Source organism: Ostrea edulis, chromosome 8 (genome assembly GCF_947568905.1).
Source record: "Ostrea edulis chromosome 8, xbOstEdul1.1, whole genome shotgun sequence".
In the NCBI taxonomy this organism is placed as follows: Eukaryota; Metazoa; Mollusca; class Bivalvia; order Ostreida; family Ostreidae; genus Ostrea; species Ostrea edulis.
In genome coordinates this window covers 21,182,466-21,202,113 of record NC_079171.1, presented here as the reverse complement: position 1 = coordinate 21,202,113, position 19,648 = coordinate 21,182,466, and the positions used below count along the sequence as shown (strand labels likewise).

General features: G+C 35.6%; 1 protein-coding gene across 1 annotated transcript in view; it reads right to left on the bottom strand.

The window, feature by feature from the left end:
• LOC130049456 (uncharacterized) overlaps positions 1 to 8,020 on the bottom strand; it is a 30,658-nt gene extending 22,638 nt beyond the window's left edge. The window contains exon 1 of the mRNA XM_056147142.1: positions 7,934 to 8,020. Coding sequence (XP_056003117.1) covers positions 7,934 to 7,991 — 58 coding nt within the window. The 5' untranslated portion in view covers positions 7,992 to 8,020. The remainder of the gene's footprint in view (positions 1 to 7,933) is intronic.
• Positions 8,021 to 19,648: the final 11,628 nt, after the last annotated feature.

Genomic DNA, 19,648 nt, shown 5'->3' with positions numbered 1-19,648 from the left:
TCCGCAAAGTGCATGCACGTGCGGATTGGTAATTTTGACCATACAGAACAGTTAAGGGTTATTAATACCTACCTATGATATGAAAATCAAACCATTTCAATGAACAACAAAGAAGTTAGACTGATTACAAAGTTAGTGTACTAAAATAGTGATGCGTGCAGACAAATGAATACCATTTTTCATATCTACAAATGATATATTATCATCCTAGTAAGGTTTCATATCGATCCCTTATATATTCTGATTTTTCATTTTTTGTACCAAAATTACAATGCACGTGCGTTCGCGTGCATGCACATACCGACAAAATGACTATCGTTCTGCACATCTATAAACGCTATACTGTCATCCTGGAAAGTTTCATATCGGTACCTTTTGTAGTTTCTGAGAACACCCCCGGACACAAAAGTACCGGAGAAAAATAATAACTAGAAACTCATTACTAGTAATGAGTAGGTCTTCCGTTATACTACTTCCTGTTGAGATTGGAAGCTCAAATTTTTTACTCCGTCTTTTATTGTTGCTTAGCACATGCAAGAACAAAGTATCATTTTAAGAACAGGAAAACATACGACCGGAAGTAGATTTAACAAATATATTCGACTTTAATCTAGACATCTTAAGTGTCAGTAACATATATGAAAATCAATTGAATTACTTTACTTGCAAGCCAGATTTACGGGTAGTTTAAAAAACCAAAATTAAGCTGTTTTTCTCTTAAAACTGGAAGTTGTCATTTTCTTTCCAATGAATTTTCCTTCTACACTTTAATAATTCTCAACTAATCATACTTTTAACTTTCGACAAAAATACCCATGTTTGAGACAACTTCCGGTTTTTCGGTCGACACTTCCGGTGGACATATTTTACATGAACAAGACCTAATCATCATCCATATTAGCTCCAATATCTGTCAAAACAAAAAAAAAAAACTTCAAAAAATTACATTTTTATATCACTTCCTGTCACGACCGGAAGTGATGGTTACCTACGATTTTTACATGATACAAACACACTGATGACTGACTATCAATCTTGATAACTTGAGACGTCAGTCGTTCACATTTGCAAAGTATTAGCTTGAATAAATTCTCATTTTGAAGACTGCAAATCTCACGACCGGAAGTAGATTTCACCAAAATATTTTACGTTATTCTAGACATTTGCAATGTTAATAACATACAAGACAATAATTTGTAATACTCCATATTCAAGCGAGATTTAAGGCAAAGTCAAAAACTCAATTTTTCCAGTTTTTCTCTTAAAACCGGAAGTTGCTGTTTTTGATTCCGGTATAGGATCAACATATTTCAAAACTACAAGAATGAAACAATAAAGTAATGTTAATTTTGCGTCAAAAGAAAAAAATCTGAAATTTTTGATTTCTTTGATCACTTCCGGTGAGATCAAGAAGTGACGGCTGACGGAGTTAACCATATTCGATAAACCTACTTGTCATGATCTATCATTCCTGAAAATTTGGTGCCTAAATCTAAAAATTAGCCGTTTACGAGATCTCCCGCGGACAAGATCTCTTCTTAAAAAACGGAAATTGGACATATCTGTGAATTTTGAAGATATGTAAAAAAAAAAAAAAAAAAAAAAAAAAATCGGGGTATTTTCATTCTCTATCATCTCTGAAAATTTAAGAAATCATGGCCCCCGGTAGCTGCAGAACTATGGCTCTCTGAAAAAATAGTTTGACATAATAGAGAGCTACAGAGCCACCCCTTATAAAAACCTTCGATTTACGGCGCACAAAAAGCTGCGCACGGTTGAGGCCTTATATAGTTGTATTCTGGAGTTGCTGTCTCATAAATTTAATATCAAACAATTCTTTAACATATTTTCCTATTATACTTGTGTCTAAACATACCTTCAAATATTCATTAAAGCCCCATACGACCTGAAAACTCCCAGCTTCAAATGATTTCGTTTGTTGACAAGCCTTGCGAATAAATACACCATATCAACTCGTTGGATAAACCAAATATCAAAATACGCAACTATAGATGTTCTATTTATCTCGTACGTCTTCTTTTCACTTAATTTTGAGATGATCCCCAGTATGGTAGAAACAGCTGATTGAATTTGTTTTGAATCCGTGGCTCAGACGTCGTGCTTAATCTGTCTACCTTACGCGGGAAAAAATAGTGCGCTTATAAACCATTAATATACAGTACAAAAGGTTATTTTTTATTAAAGAAACCATGAAAGAAAATTGTTTTAGAAGGGATTATAGTTTATAATTAATAATGGTTTTGCCATTCCAACAAAGTAATAACTATTGACCGAGTATTTATTGTTTGACGTAGGCCTGACCTTCTGATACAAGATTGATGTCGTCGTCGTTTTGAAATAAACATGTGTAATAACGATCAATGAAAATAATATTTTTTAATACAGCGTTATTAGAATGTTCAACAGTTTACAATGAAAAGTAGAAGTGTTTGTGCATTTGGATTTTATTTACGTAGTTTCTTTGGATTTGAGGGCGAGAGGAAATCCCGAGGCACTTTAAATAGGCCTAGTCTAGTAAGTAAAGCTGTTGAGATTTGTTAATTTAATATGCTCCAGAAAAAAGAGACTGTGCTTTTAAATACTTGGTACCGCAGCATATCAAGGTACTTTCGATTAGGCTTGTCCAGTAGGCCGTCGATTCCTTGTCGATGATAATAGTGTTTTCTGATCGTAATTTTTTGAGTAGTTACAGACCGAGTTGGCATTTTTGTGGCCGGTAACTTGCATTAGGCCCTATATGTCAATGGGGGCAACATCATTTTAATTTTGCTATAAAAGAAATTCTAAATAAATACAGAATAATACGTTTTACGCTTTATTTCATGCATGGATATGCATAAACACAGAAAATATGTCATCCAAGCGGAGACAGTGTAAAAAGTAGTTCGGACCGGAAGTGCTTTATCAAACGGGCGTGTGATAAAGTTAATTCTTTATCTCACTCTCAATATACACCACACGTATGAGATAAATAGCAGTATCATAGTAACAGTGATTGTGACGTCAAAGTAAGCGGAACGTTAAATGTCTATATTGTGACGGCATGGATAATGTACAACAATGATCTGGAAAAAGTACGGGAAAATCATAGGCAATTATAAAAGACTATCAAGTTTTGGCTTTAGAATACCAATGAAATGTTTTTCTTTTTCCCGTCTCTGAATAGCACTGGCACATCTGAGTTTATAAATTGGGAAAATGTTAAATCGTTTTTTACCACACGTTTCCAGGTGTTCACTTAACTGGATTTGTCTGTATTCAGGTGTACTGATGTGCTGCTTATGTACACGTACACGGGCACGGAGAGTGTTGCCAGTTTCACCAATGTAATATTCCTTGCATCCAGGACATGTGATGGCGTATATGACATCCTTTGTATCGCGTGACATGTTTGGCTCTAAACTCTGTGTATTCCATCCTCATTACTGGAGGGAATGTGGGGGTCACCTTTGTTTACTTTAGGGGCCGGCTTGGCCCTTGTGGTACCAAGGGCAAGTTTTGGGCTTCTCCCTGTATATGGTACCAGGGGAGGCGGGATAGAGTAAGGACCTGAGCCAGTACTTGATTTCCTATTCACATGTGGTATTATCTCTTGTTGTGGTACCACGAGGTCTCGCTCATCACGGTCACCCGTGGGTGCGCCTTTTGCCAGTTGACGGAGGAATTTGGTGATTCTCCGGTTTCCGCCCGGGGAACTTATACATTATATAAGTGGATTGTGACAAATAATCGACACAAAAAATTGTAATATACAAGATTTTCATTAAAGTTTTGTAATTTATATATTTGTCACGTTCATTTCTGCATCTGGAATTAAAATATTTTATTTAAATGACATGCAAGACTTTTTTCAGCACAATATTATACAATTATTGTTGTTTTTGAGGTCAATACGATGTTTTAGACACCTGAAGAGTACAATATTCACCGAGCCCGAAGGGCGAGGTGAATATTGTACTTCGAAGTTGGCTAAATCATCGTATTGACCTCAAAAACAGCAATAATTGTTTTATTATATGATTAAATGATTACAAAACCCTTCAAGATTGTTCTTTGCTTTAATTGTAAGTTTCTTAGCCGAACCCAGTGAGAAACGCGGGATTTCATTGGACGGCAAAAATAAGTATAATAGATCGCGTCAAATTGGAAGTTCCCGACCTATTTTTGGTCCTATGTGGAAAAAATAATTCCTTATGTTCACCTGGAAGGTCACGTGCAGGTAAACATAACGTAGTATGATTTCTACATTGTTGGATCTCAGCCAATTAGAGAGCTAGGAATTATTCAATCATATAATAATGTTGATGGTTTACCTACGATATCTGAAATGTTTGAATAACATTTAAATCTGTACTATAAAATTAACAACAAAATTAACAGGAAAATTAACACTCCGTAAATAAAACGGAGCCAAATTTCAATATCTAGTTTAATTTGTTACGCATTCATTTTTTTAATGTTTATAATGTTTAAGCGTTTTGCAAAGGACACTGACATCGAGAATTGGAATCAGGGCAGGTCCAGATATTTTTCAATGGAGTTCCAACCCAAGTTTGTACCTTTTGGCGGACGAAGACCCCAAAAAACAAAAACAAAATATCTTTTTCTTAAAAATGTTCAACCAAAAAAGGAACCCCAATAGAAAGAAAGAAAGAAAGGACAGGTTAGAAACATCTCATACATGTAGGCCCTAAGTTATGTGAGAAAACAAGTGGATTTCTGTATTCTTTATTCTTCGTGGATCCACAATCATACAAGGAGGGAGTGATGTCTTCTTGTTTACCCAAAGTAAGAAATTTGCCTCACACAACTGATTCATCAAAATATATTTACATTTCCAATGTTTTTACTTTCGATATCTTTACAAATTCTAATGGGGTCCATTTCCTCATGAATGCGACGCAGTGTATACATGAACAATGTGCGTGTGAATGTTGATAAATATTGTACGTCTGTTTTAACAAATGGGAATTCCAACAGACATGGAAGTAGAATATAAATATTAAAAACAAATATTTTTTGACATGAGGGTACTCTTCACATCGTCATACTTTTCAAGAAGCGAGTTATATGGTGGAGTACATGTAGCGTCTCAAGTCATGTCCACATGTTTTTTCAAACATAGAATTTATTTCTTGAGTAATCATCTTATTTTTCGACTGTTACGTGCATTTATCGATATATATACATCTATATATATGTATATATATATATATATATATATATATATATATATATATATATATATATATATAAAGCACAAACAAACAATTATAACACCCAACCTTAAGTTTACCCCTAGGATCTAAACGATACATGTGATAATCAATTAATTAATATATAAAGCACTAAATAATCACAACTAGGTACTGATGCATGTGATTATTTAGTGCTTTATATATTAATTAAGTGATTATCACATGTATCGTTTAGATCCTAGGGGTAAACGTAAGGTTGGGTGTTATAATTGTTTGCTTGTGCTTTATATTAAATATTCTATACAATTGCATCGAGAGATCCACTCTCCTTATAAAATATCGTAAACAGTGAATGACACAGCGACTGTGTGAGATTGCATCAGTGTGTATAAGTAGCGCTTTAGGAGCATAACAACACTTCCTTTTTAGCCGTTTTGCAACGAAGTTGAACTCGGCTATTGGTTTCGTGATGCGGGCGGGCGAGCGGGTGGGCGTCAACAATTGGTTTCCGGATGATAACTCAAAAAGTTTACAATCTAATCAAATGAAACTTTGATATATTGTTGGGTACCAGGTAAGGAAGACCCCTATTGATTTTGGAGAAAAATGATCAAAGGTCAAGGTCACAGTGACCGAAAATAGAATGAAAATTTCACGAAAATTTGGTTTCCGGATGTTAACTCCGAAAGTTTAAATCCAAATCAAATAAAACTTTAATATATTGTTGGGTAACAGGTAAGGAATACCCCTAATGATTTTGGAGAAAAAAAGGTTAAAGATCAAAGTCACAGTGACCGAATATAAAATGAAAATTTCAGAAATATTTGGTTTCCGGATGATAACTCAGAAAGTTTAAATCCGAATCAAATGATACTTAAAGATATTGTTATGTACCAGGTAAGGAAGACCGCTATTGATTTTGGAGAAAATGGGTTGAAGGTCAAGGTCACAGTGACCGAAAATAGATTTAAAATTCCAAAAGAATTTTGGTTTCCGGAGGATAACTCGAAAGTTTTTAATTTGAATCAAATCAAACTTGGATATATTGTTGGATACCAGCAAAACAAGGCCCCTATTGATTTTGGAGAACAAAGGTCAAGGTCACAGTGACCGAATATAGATTGAAAACTTCAGAAAAATATGGTTTCTGGACAGTAACTCGAAAAGTTTAAAACTGAAATTAGTTCTTCACAATTATAAATATACCACGTCATTCCTGGCTTTACAATGTATCCCATGCAACTCGACTCATGCACCCCTGGGTGCATATACTGATTTGTTAGGGAAGTCGTTGTGGCCGAGTGGACTTACGCATTGGTTTGACAGTCTTGCTAGGCGGTGGGTGCCGTAGATCGCTGGTTCGACCGCGGGCTGGGGTGAAAATTTTCAGTACCTAGTTGTGATTATATATATATAACAAAAGAAATCATCAATTTATTCAACACAAAACGGTGTTCGATAAACATGGAACCTATGTTGTTATTCTTACGTCAGCTCGTGCATTAGAGATTACACTAAATGCATGAACGATGTCAACGTAGAAAATCTTCAAAAAGCAAACGGAAACAGAGGCGGAAACAGAGGAAGACGAAGAAATATAGAAATATAGATATTATCGAAGTAGTACATTTTGTTTGCCGTAAAAGCTGATGATAAAACATCCGTTCTACACTGTTGTGCTGCGGAAACCAGGAACCGATTATTTTAGTGTACTGAATAAAAATAATATTTTATACTGAAACTTATCAACAGGATACCAGTTAGTGTCCTCACAGTCGATGATTTTTTTTTTTTACTTGCTCTGACCAAGCTGTTCAAAATGGAGTTTGTCATATTGGAAGAATCGATTGCATTATAAGAATTTTAGATGAAACAATGTAGAGGAATTTTGTCAATGCTTCCATACATGTGCATGTTTAAAAGGGTGCAATATATAAATTTATACAAAACAAACTTATTTCATTCGAATCACATTTGATATTTAGTCATTATTGAAAACTTGGACGTATTTAACGTCAACCTGTGATGACGCTTTCGTAATGTTACAATTCCGTGACCAATATTGTAGTGCTCATGGTTGCTAGACTAATTAATCTAACTGATATTGCTCCAAGGATTAAGAAATTAAAATTATAAAATCCCTCCCAATGATGTCTCAGTCATGCCTGAAGTGATTTAGTTTTTATTTCATCTGTTGTCATTTCATTTTGAATTAATTCAATGGAATCAATTATTATGCAAGTCAAATAATTAATATTCTCTGGCGACACACTTTTACATCTTTTTCCATATATTTCCAAAGTTAAAAAAATAATCATTTGTTTATTTTGATGTGTTTTGTTAAAACACTTAGTAAGTCATTGAATTAAGAAGTAAAAATGAAAGTTGGGATTGATCTAATGATTTGTTTTGTGTATTTATTTATGATTAAAGTGGAACAATTTACCGAGTAAAATATAAATGATCATTTCAAAATCGATCATTATCATCTATTTCTCAATCTTGTGAAATAAAATATTAGAAACATCAATATTAAATTCAAATTATTTCGTGCTTAAGCCATCCCCATGGAAAAACGAAATACCGGCGACCTCCCCCCCCCCCCCCCCCCCCGTACTTTTATATCAAAACCGGCTCATTTAGCACCCGTTACATACGATGAACAATCTTTTTTAAAGTATTTAAAACAAGGAGGCAAACACATTCGTACTTACCATAACAATATCCTAGTTTGATTATTAGAAAGACGCAAATCCACCGCGTTAAAGCCATTGCTGCATTTGTAACAGCAGGAAGTAAAAAAAAAAAATGCATGTAGGACACCGTGCAACTGGATGTTCTATCTCTTCATCTTCACTGTGTATCACCGACACCGGATATTGCTACCAGTCGAAGCGAGGACGCTTTTTAAAAGTAATAACACACCAAGATGAGAATTCTTTATTTTAAACCATGTTTATGTATATTCTGATGCTACCCGCATGTTGGAATGGTTCAACGATGTACAGACGTATTATCGCTGATTTAAAATACACGAAATGATGTGAATTTCGTTTTATACCTTAAAATTAAGCGTCCTCTGTTCCGGACTCAAATACAATTCTAGTGAATTTAGTTCACTGTTTCCCGTTACACATTGTCATAACATTGCACAATGTGTACATTGAAATCCGTTTTAGTCCCTAAATGTCAATTTTATGAAAGAAATTAGCAATGTCAGTTCAGTTCAGTACGGCGAATTGTTTAATAATAACGTTATACAGTGCGGCAATGCTGTTTCCATATATATAATCAGTGATTTGATATACTTATCAAATTTAAGATACGGATGATATTGGTCTGATTCAGTTATTTCTTTTTGTAATATATTGCCGTCTCCGACTTACGATTTATCATAAACAAATGGACCTTAGTGCATCAAACTTCCTAACAGATGCATGTAGAACATTAAATGATATGATGATCACGAGACTGGTCACCGAATTATTGATTGATGGATTGAATATTGTTTTACGTCGCTCTCAAGAATATTTCACTCATATGGAGATGTCACCACTGCCGGTGAAGAGCTGCAAAATTTAGGCGTATGCTCGGCGCTTATGGTCATTGAGTAGGGAGGGATTTTTATCGCGCCACACCTGCTGTGGCACGGGACTTCGGTTTTGCGGTCTCATCCAAAGGACCGTCCCATTTAGTCGTCTCTTACGACAAGCAAGGAGGTACCGAGGACCTATTCTAACCCGGAACCCCACAGGATTGTCACATAATTAAATATAACGGAACAGGTGAAGATAACGAACACTGATCAATCTCGTAGATATTAAAATGAATAAAAAATTGGAGAAGAGCAAGTACAAATGGACCCCCTGCACATACCAGAGGTGAGATCAGGTGTCTAGGAGAAGTAAGCATCCTCTGTCGATCAATCACACCCGCCGTGAACCCTATATATTGACCTGGTAAACGAAGTTATCCGTAGTTAAAATCAGTGCCAAGAACGGCCTAACAAGTGGAAAGAAACACGTGATACAGCATTCGACCTAATGATAGCTTGTATTTGCAAGCTGAAGATGGAAGTTTTTCGTCATGAAGTTGTGTAATTAAAAAGTATCCAAATATGAATCACATATGGAAGACTTATTTCGAGTTCACTTTGATAGATCGAATCGACATGTGAAAGATGACAAGAGGCCCATGTTCATTAACGGTCACCTGCGTCTCGCATTATTCATACAGAGGGCCCTCCGTGGTGGAGTGGTTAGAGCATCGCGCAGAAAATCACACGGCCCCTCACCTCTGGTCGGCGCAGGTTCGAATCCCGCTCGCGCCGGTAAGTGAGAAAGTTTCCCAGTTTACTCTCAGTAGGTCAGTGTTCTCTTCCTTGGTACTTTGCATTCGGGTTCTCTCTTCCACCAATAAAAACTGGGCGCAACCAAATAACTGAAAAATTGTTGAGTGAGGCGGAAAACATCAATCAATCAATCAATCATTGTCCATACAGGGAGTCTCATATTTAAGTTTCAATGTCCTTTGTGCAAATGTTTATGATCTTTCAAAATATAAGCACAATTCCTATTCATTTACAGAAGGAAGTTTGAAACAAATAAATCATTTTGACATCCCCCCAATCCCACCCACCCAACTCCCACCAATGAATGTCAGCGTTTAAGAAGATGACATTACGGACATCATAACCATGCATTTAATTTATCTCTCATGATTGTGAAGGTAAAAGAAATTATTATGTGGTTATATTGGCTCTGTTCAAGGACCTGAACCCTTGACTCAGGAGCCATGAATTTCACAATGTAGGCAGAGAAATTTAAGGACATCATAATCATGCATTTAATTTTTCTCAAATATATATGGCGGTAGAGAAGATTTTCTAAGATCCAATACATTTTCAATACATTATATGACCAGTCTTAGGGACTGAACTCCTGATCCAAGGGCCATAAATTTCACAATTTTATAGAGGGCGTCATAGACATCATAAAAATGCATTTAGTTTTTCTCAAATATATATGGGAGTAGAGAAGAATATTTAATACATGTTCACTATATGGTCACATTGGCCCTTTCATAGCTTGAACTCCTTACCCAGGGGCCATGAATTTCACAATTCAAGTAGCGGGCTTCATGAATGTCGTATACATGCATTTAGTTTTTCTCCTATATTTGTGGGAGTAATGAAGATTGTTTGAAAATAGGGCCGTTTTCAAGCATATTTGGTCTTGTCCGTGATGTTCCAGGGGTGGTAAGGTCATGAAGTTCACATTTTATGTTCCTCATATTCTAGAGATGAAGACAACTGTGTTTGTGCTAAATACTTAACAAAATAATGGCTCTATTTTAAAAGAGCCAATTTCATGTATGAAAAGTGCTTCATACCTACATGTATAAAGTTGCTTTAGAGATTTGCTTACTCCACCTGTTCAATTTGATGCGTACTTTGTAAAAGTACTAATTTGTAGCTGTTTCGTACATTTTACTTTCATGCTTGCTAGTACAGTAGTTGACTTCAACCCCCCCCCCCCTTTTTTTTAAATTTTGTTCATCATGATAGTACTGATGGATTTGTTTTATAAGAAGTTAACATGGTAAGTGGCAAAGTGCTGCTCATGAATATTATGTTCACTAAAATTAAAACAGTGTTGTTTATGCCAAATTCAAAGATTTCATTTTTTTAGCAAACCATGACAAATGGTAGTACTATAGTACTTGCTTTGTATTTCACTCTGTGTGATCATGCATATTTGTATGCGTGTTTCTGCACTCTTACTAACAAGTCGCATACACTGGTTCAAATTTTCATCAAAAGATATGTGCAGAGTCTATTTTACCGAAAGTATCTTTCTTAAAATGCATGAAAACATCTTCACCCGTTTCGAATTCTATCGAGGCAACATTGTCAACTTCGATCAATGAATTTAGAGTTGTACGTGTACATGAGTAAGAATTCCAACAACCAATCAACTTAATGATGCCTCCCTGGCCAGGCGGTGTTTTAAATTCATAAATTCGTCGTCTAATAAGTCGATAAAATGAAGAGTGTTAAGAGCCTACCTTTGTTTGGAAATACCGTTTGCAATCTTGTTTTGTCCAATCCTGCACACGATCATGACAGTGAAAACGGCATGCCATAAGCATGGTATGTAAGAGTATTGTGTTGCTAAAATGTTGTGACTCCTGTTTGCAAAATAAATTCACATTCAATCTCGTCCAGAAATGCCCAAGTTTTTTATTTGTTGGCTTTGTATCGTACTTGATGTGTGTACTTGATGTGCGTGTGTATTGCAAAGCAATTCACTTTATTACACACGAATGCACACACATATGCACGCACATATATACACACATGCACGTATACGTACATGCATGCACACATACATGCGCGCACACACTCACACCGTCACTCAATTACACACGGACACACACGAACGAACACACTCATGAACACACACCGTTTTTTGCAAAACAAAAGCAAAGTTGGGGTTTGGGACAGGGGCTTGGGTATGGCATAAAATTGACGATCATTCGTGTTCACTTTCACGGTACATTTGGTCGCCGGGCGAGGATACGTGTGGCATGTTTGGTCGCTGGCGATGAAACGTGCGACACGAATGGTAGTCGGCGACCAAATGTGCCGCACGTATCGTCGCCGGGCGACCAAACGTGCCAAGGCGACCAAACGTGCCGTAACAGTGCCGGTATGGGGCATAAAGTTAGACTGTTTTGTCACTATTCTAAAAATCCTTTGTTGTATTCAATTTAGCTCCCTTGAAGTTTCTACTTTGGCCAATCCAGGATCTTGCGAACGCAGAGATTTTAACTTTGACATGATGTACTCATGTTGCTATCGAGAAGATTTGTCAAAGAAACTCCTTATATACAGTCATAATTCTCTACAAACTACGAATCCTTCGTATGGCCTTCGGGAGATGGTGTGAACAAACTTGAATTTACATCATATAATCATGCTTATTTATCACTATAGCCTATTTGTTGTTCTTGAAAATAAGGATTGTTTCGGCTTCCTGTCAAACTTAAATCCATTTTGCGGCTCGGTATGATTAAACAATAAGGGCACTTACCATGGATTGACACAGTTGTGCTTTTGTGGTTCTTCGAAAATTTCCACAATATTTTTCTAAAATTATATTTATAAAACTTTTAGTGTACACCTGCGCTGGACCTAGCACCCGATATATGGACATCATCCAATGTATGGAATACATTTATTGTACAAGTTTGATTCAAAATTCAATTATGTTTAAGGAATGTTTTCAAGTGCCATTTACAATATAGAGTATATTGCAAATACGGCATTTCTTGCTTTTCAGTGCATAACCCACACATTTTCCAATGAGAGTGGCATGACCTGAAAGAAATTGTAAGCTATTAATGCTCTATTCAGCTGCACAACAATTAGGAATTGTTATTAATATCAAAAATGAAGAATGAAATGATAAATCATATCTAACCAGTAAGACTGTTGTAAGCCCTGCCTGTGCCTCCTTTCTGCCAGGCTCCATCGAAACTCGCAACAATGCCATCCTCTTGTGAATCAGGCCTGTATTTAAAAAAATCCAAGCTTAATTAAAACAAAATATGACTATACTTTGCCAATTAACTTACCAAATATCTCATCTGTCCTGCACTGGAGTGTTATGCCCCACAAAGTTATATGTAAAGGAAAACAAAACACTTTAGGAGAGGACTAACCTGTCATCGAGGAGCAAATATTACATGTGTGTATCGTCTGAGAAACCATGCGACATACACAGTAAGTTACATTAATATCCATATTATGCAAAACACATCAACTGACACATAGTCATTTTTAATTGCACAAATGCTTGTAATATATCTCTATAGTCAAACAATTGGGCATTTTGGAAATTCATGTTCTCATAATTTGACATATAATTATCATTTCGTGGCATTAAGTGTGCTTAGCAACTTACATCTTTGAATCTTAAATCCGAGGTTATTATGCATGCATATTAAATTGCACAAAAATGTCAAAGAGCATATGATGTAAAATATTACATTTGTGACATAACCATCAACCTAATTCTATAAGAATATATATGGTAATGTTGTGTTTCTTTCTACAATTATATTGCACCGACATATATGCTAATTGCTTGCATGAAAATATACTTACAAAGCTACTTCATTTGCTAGATTTCTTGAACAAGATGCAATTGCCATCTCTTCAAGCTTCTGTCCCACCTCCCTCTCTCTCTTTCCTTTAAATTGGCATGACATATTACAGGAATATTAAGAATGGCAAGGAGAGTGTTCACATGGGTTTCTCCAAGTCCTCAATTGATTATACCTACATGTGAGTTACATAGATATCACATTCATTGGATGGAATCAATGGAATGGTTACACATTATGCCCTTTCACATTTTGTAACTGTATCAGTTATAGGATAAGGAAATAAAATGGGATTCATTGCAAAAAATAATTGTTTTTTATTCACATCAAACAATTTATCATACAATGCTTGATTGTGAATGATGACACCCCCCCCCCCCCCTCCCCTGGAATTCGCAAAAACACAAGATAATTACCGCAAACACCAGAAAATGTACCAAAAACACAATTGTATTATTAAAAAAGACATCTATATGGTGCTAGTTCATACTTATATATACATATATTCCCTAAGTTTCATTCATTTATATAGAAAATTGAATAATTTATTATTAATTTTCATCACCATGTATATACTCGTGACTATATGCCAATGTATCATAATGGTGTTGTCAATAAATCAAATTCTTATCTCTAATGTAAATCTTGAATGAGATAATATAATTATATTAAATTAAAAATGAAACACTTTAAGACTGGTAGCAGTGTTGGCAAAAAAGTGGTCAATATCAGTTTTGACCGGGCCAGTGGTCAATACTAGTTAAAACCGGTCAATACTGATTAATAATGATCGACTGAAAATTGTTTGGTCATTATAGTCTGTGTTATTTTTTTTTTAAATGTTTAAATGACCATTATGGTAAATACTGTAATTCATAACATGCACTATCATATTATAATATACTTATAAGTCACAATATTAAATAAATAATGTACAAATGACTCTGTTGAATTGGGAAAGACGTAAAATTTTCTGTTTAAATTCCTCAGTTTAAGATAGTACTCTTCATCGTCATAATGGCTGACTTCCTGTAAAAACATGGATGAAAAATCGATATCAATTTCAATAACTAGCCGAGTAGCTCAGTAGGTTTGAATACCGACTGCTGAACTGTAGGTCGCAGGTTCGAGTCCGGCAGGAGTTTTAATTTTTTTCCAGATTATTTTCTACTAAAACTGTATTTTTTGACAAAATTAAGTAAATTTGAAAATTGTCAACTTAAAAATTTGTTGTACATAACCTCCACTTTTCATCCACATTCTTATTAACACATGTTAACTCTGCTTCATGTGCTCAGGTAATGCTCAGGTAATGTGCAGCTACCTTTTATTCTTAATCGGTCCAGGTACATGTATTAACAGGTCTGTCTCCAAGCATGCTATAGAACTGTGACCCTCTGGTACATTGTAGGTACTGAAGATATTTCGGTCAGTTTCAGCAAACCAAATATATTAACGGCATACATGTAGAGTCTAAGATATTGGTAAAATTTTGCATGTTTCAAAGAGGTTGCAAAATTAAAGATCATAACTACAAATATCTATTCTAAATTTTGATTTTAGGATTTAACTCTACGCGAGTTTCTGTTTGAGCTCAGAAATCATTTTTATTCTTTCACAGAAATTCCATAATATCATAAGTGCAAAAGGTTACAGGTAATACACACATGTGTATTATATTAAACCGTGAGTATTCAATCATGCTAAATCTTAATATCAACCATAAATGAAAGGCGAAGATATCGAACAGTGATCAGTCTCATAATAATAACTCCTATAAGCAATATAAAACAGAGAGTTGGGCAAACACGGACCCCTGGATATACCATAGGTGACATCAGGTGCCTAGGGGGAGTAAGCATCACCTATTGACCGGTCACACCCGCCGTGAGCACTATATCTTGATAAAGTAAACGGCATTATCCGTAGTCAAAAACGGCCTAACAATCCGCATGGAACACGTCAGACAACAATTGACCCAATGCGAGGTTGTATTGACGAACTAGATCGTTATAACGACCATAGAATTTGCGAAATGCTGACTTCAATCGAGACTGTTGAAACCCCTGCACCATCAACTTGTTTGTCAGTAGCCTGCTTCGATTTAAAAACTGCCCATAGGCAGAACAAGCTCGAATCAGTTGAGAGATTTAAACACCATATACAGGTAATAATGGGATATTGCTACATAGATATGGGAAGTTGACGATGGAGAAGTTGAAATCATCCCGTTTGTCATAAAGTTGAGTTGTTCGTTTGTCGTTAATATCTACTCTCAATAAATATCTAAGTATGAAACAGAAGTGGACGACTCTGTGGTATCTTTTATCTCAAGTCCACGGGGATATATTGAATCGACATATGAATGAAAATTATTACTGTTAATAAATGATCATCGTAGATATATCTAAATGTCGAATTGAAGGCCACAGCAAGATATTTTTTTCTTTTCACGTAGAAGTTTTTGAATAAATTTTGCTTCATAGGAATATAAAAACAGGTCAGCTAACAAAAGAGCACAATTCGTGCCCATGGGATTCCAACATATTGTTGGAAGATATGATCACCAAAGACCACGAAGATACTATCAATCAGGAACTCCAGCATATTTTATATCTCAACTTCTAAGTACTTGTGCTTGGAATCAGAGTGGCGTTTAACAATATAATGTCTATTTTAAAAATAGTTATAGGTAGCACAGACTCTCTAACCTGCATCCCCATACAGATATATTACCGATTTTCTAAATCTCCATATACTCGTGTGTTTATGATTTCTGAGCTCTAACTCACGTACATAGTAACATGTATATTCTAAAACTGAAATTAAAAACTTTCACCTCTGATACTTAAAGGCGATCTTTTTTTCCATAAGGTAATGAAAGTTCCCAAGTTCCTAAGAAAAAAACTATCAAACACTATTATATTCCATTGTCGTTGGTCATTTTAGTGCTTTGTATATTTTTTTTTTTTTTTTTGTATTTGACCTTGTATCCACGTCGTGGATCCGACACTTCTAGGTATCGAGTGCTGCTGTTCTTCTCTCTCTCTCTCTCTCTCTCTCTCTCTCTCTCTCTCATACTAAATAAACGCTTATTGTTGTATGAATATAATTCATTTTATACAAAAAGTTCATAATATGTTTTAATACTACAGGGAATGAAAATCACTTCCCTATAAGTGTGAATTCATCATTATGACAATGTTTAACTGTATCGTTGATACATATTCTACATGTACTTATATGTAGGCCTATTGGTCTACTTTTTCACCACTTGATATGACACAGTCCAGTCCTCTCAGGACAAGGTTTAACCCTGGACGGTACCGTGTGGTGTAGGATTTAAACGTCAGCTGACCAGTGTACGGCCAGACTAAAGGTGGACGCTTCCTGGGCTTAATCCACTCCGCCTGAAAGGACATGTATGCATAAAAATGGATTTTTCAAAAATTTCTGAATTTACTATTGATGATGAATGTGTCTTAGTTTACCTCTGACGGGAGCTTAGTGAATTCAATAACTCTCCCTCTCTCTCTCTCTCTCTCTCTCTCTCTGCGGTCACCATGTTCATCTCCATCTCACCGACGGCCTGGACAACCAGGTTCAAGGCTAATGCAAACTGTGGCATACAGATGTAAAACTTATACGGTACCAATTTTGATACACCGGATGCGCATTTCGACAAACAATGTCTCTTCAGTGATGCTCAAGCCATAATTTTGGAAATCCGAAATAACAATAAACTTGTACGAACTTAAAGGAAAAACAGACTGCCAAAGACTGGAGTCAAATGTGTCTGTGTTTTGTATGTAGGCAAAGTAGGAAACTTAGTATTACATGTAACACCGATTTACATGGACGGCGAAAAACAAAAACAAAACAATGATAAAATACAAAACAAGAACGCAACCAAACATACTAGTTATTTTTGCGGGATTGCACAACGTGCAAACGGCTTTCAGAATGGTGAATGGGCGTCCTTGTAATAATGATACCTACATTGTGTAATCAACTCATCTCACACCCCTAATTTGACGTTCCTCAAACTTTGTACAGTTTTTATGAATACACTGAATATGTGCCTTTTTGAAAGTGATCAAAAATTTTATTCGAAAAATTTACGTATAGTTGAATCAGTTATTTTCTAAGCATTTCTTGAATAGACGGTACCTATTTAGTGGAATCAACTTATACTTCTATCTTGACATTCCTCAAACGTTGTACAGTTTACATGGACACATTGAAGATGTGCATGTGGTTTTTTTTTAATTGATCACACATTTTTCGAAAAATTTGTATATAGTTGAGCTTAGTCAATTTCTTGAATAGACGGTAACTATTTCGTGTAATCAACTCGTCTTGCACCTCTGACTTGATGTTCCTAAGCCTTCGTACAATTGTTATGAAGAGACGATACCTATTTTTGCATTTTTACAACATTTATTTGACAACTTCAGACCTTGTACAGCTGTTATGGAAGCATTGAAGATGTACATACGTCTTTATGGAAGTGATCGGACCTTCGTCGAAATATTTACAAGGTACAAGATGCAGCTGAACTTTGTCATTTTTAAGCATGGTATCCATTTTGTGTAACCAACTCCTCTCATAACTTTTACTTAGCATTTTTTCAAATCATGTACATTATAGATATTATAAAAACATTGAAGATATACGTTTGACATTTTAAAAGTGCTTCTATTTTTTGGGAAAATTCTTCATTCTTATACCCTTCTTCCAGTATGTTTTGTACAGCTGTCTTTATGATAGATAACATATTTCAAAGTTTTAACCCGGCCATTTCTGTTCTTGAATCGATTTTTTTGTATTTACATCCTGATCGATCATCTCGATGGTTGTAATTATGATGGTAAATAAACATGTTTTATTATTGCATTTTTTGCACATAGTTTTGCGAATGCAAGCCCCGCTCGCCGCGTCAAATTAAATATGTATACGTCAACCTGATACATATGGTAATCTGTGATAAATAGGATATACACACGTTTATTACGAAGTAATAATTCCCGACTAGGTTGTTCCACAACCTGCTTCTTGTTAGTTTTTATCACATTCATTGTTCTGTGAGTTACAGGTTGACAATCCCTGACAACATAGACGCACTACCTGTTTCACAGAGATATTATGGACGAAAGCAATGTAAATACATAACTATTCATCTTGTTACAGACTGTGAATAAGACTGTTAGGGAAAACAAGTGAAGATGGTTTGACTTTGCTCTACATTAAAATTTTCTTAAACATCAATGGAGAGCAAATCAAAATTAACATTTCTACTTGGAGCAGTCAAACTAGGTAGGGAAATTTGTTTCCTAAATACACGATACGTTTCCACTAAAGTGTATTATTTTTATTTAGGTATCATAGTTTTAGTTACTCTTGTAAATATAAAAATGATTATAGACCACTTGAGGTTTTATACCATGTCGCCGTGTTTGCTGCATGGTAGAAAGTAGATTTTCTATCTACTCGGGCTTGGACTCGTAATAAATCTGTCTACAGTTCTGTACGCCCGGATCCTACTGGCCCCGATTGTACACGGGAGAGCGGGCCACGCCCTCTATCCGCTTCAGCTGCCAGGATATCGGGAGATAAAGCCTCTGAGAAGAAGATCAATGAATGTGTAGAATATCGGGTTTTTTTAAGGAAAATTTTCTTGGTTTGACAAAAAGTTGGTGGGAACTTAATTTCATGGTGGAAGAGGCCTTTCATTTTATATATCATGTATGGAATGTCTATACCTTGACCCTCAACCCCAACTCCACCCCAAATAAATAACACCGAACCCTAGTCCGCGAAAATTGATAACTATAGAATATTTCATGTTATTTTCTCATTCTTATAATAATACTATATGTTCACATTTTGATGAACATGCAAAGCTTCGTGGGGATCAAGGTTAGATTAGATCCTCAGCACCCCTTCCTTGTCGTAAATGGCGACTAAATGGTGTGACACAATAGAGACCCCCCCCCCCCCCCCCCCTGCTCAAAGACGGTAAGCGCCGAGCATAGGCCTAATTCTCGAGCAAAATACAATCAATCCTTCAATTTTTTAAAGAAAATAAACACGTTGCAGTCATTTCAATTTTCCTTGAGAGATTGTTATCAGTAATGATGTACATACACAATGGATGGAATTAGTGACCGGACCTCTTAAAATGAATAGATATATCCCCTAAAAAGTCTTGATTAATGGTTTTTAAAACCTATATTTCCTTCATAGTGAGATGTTACTAT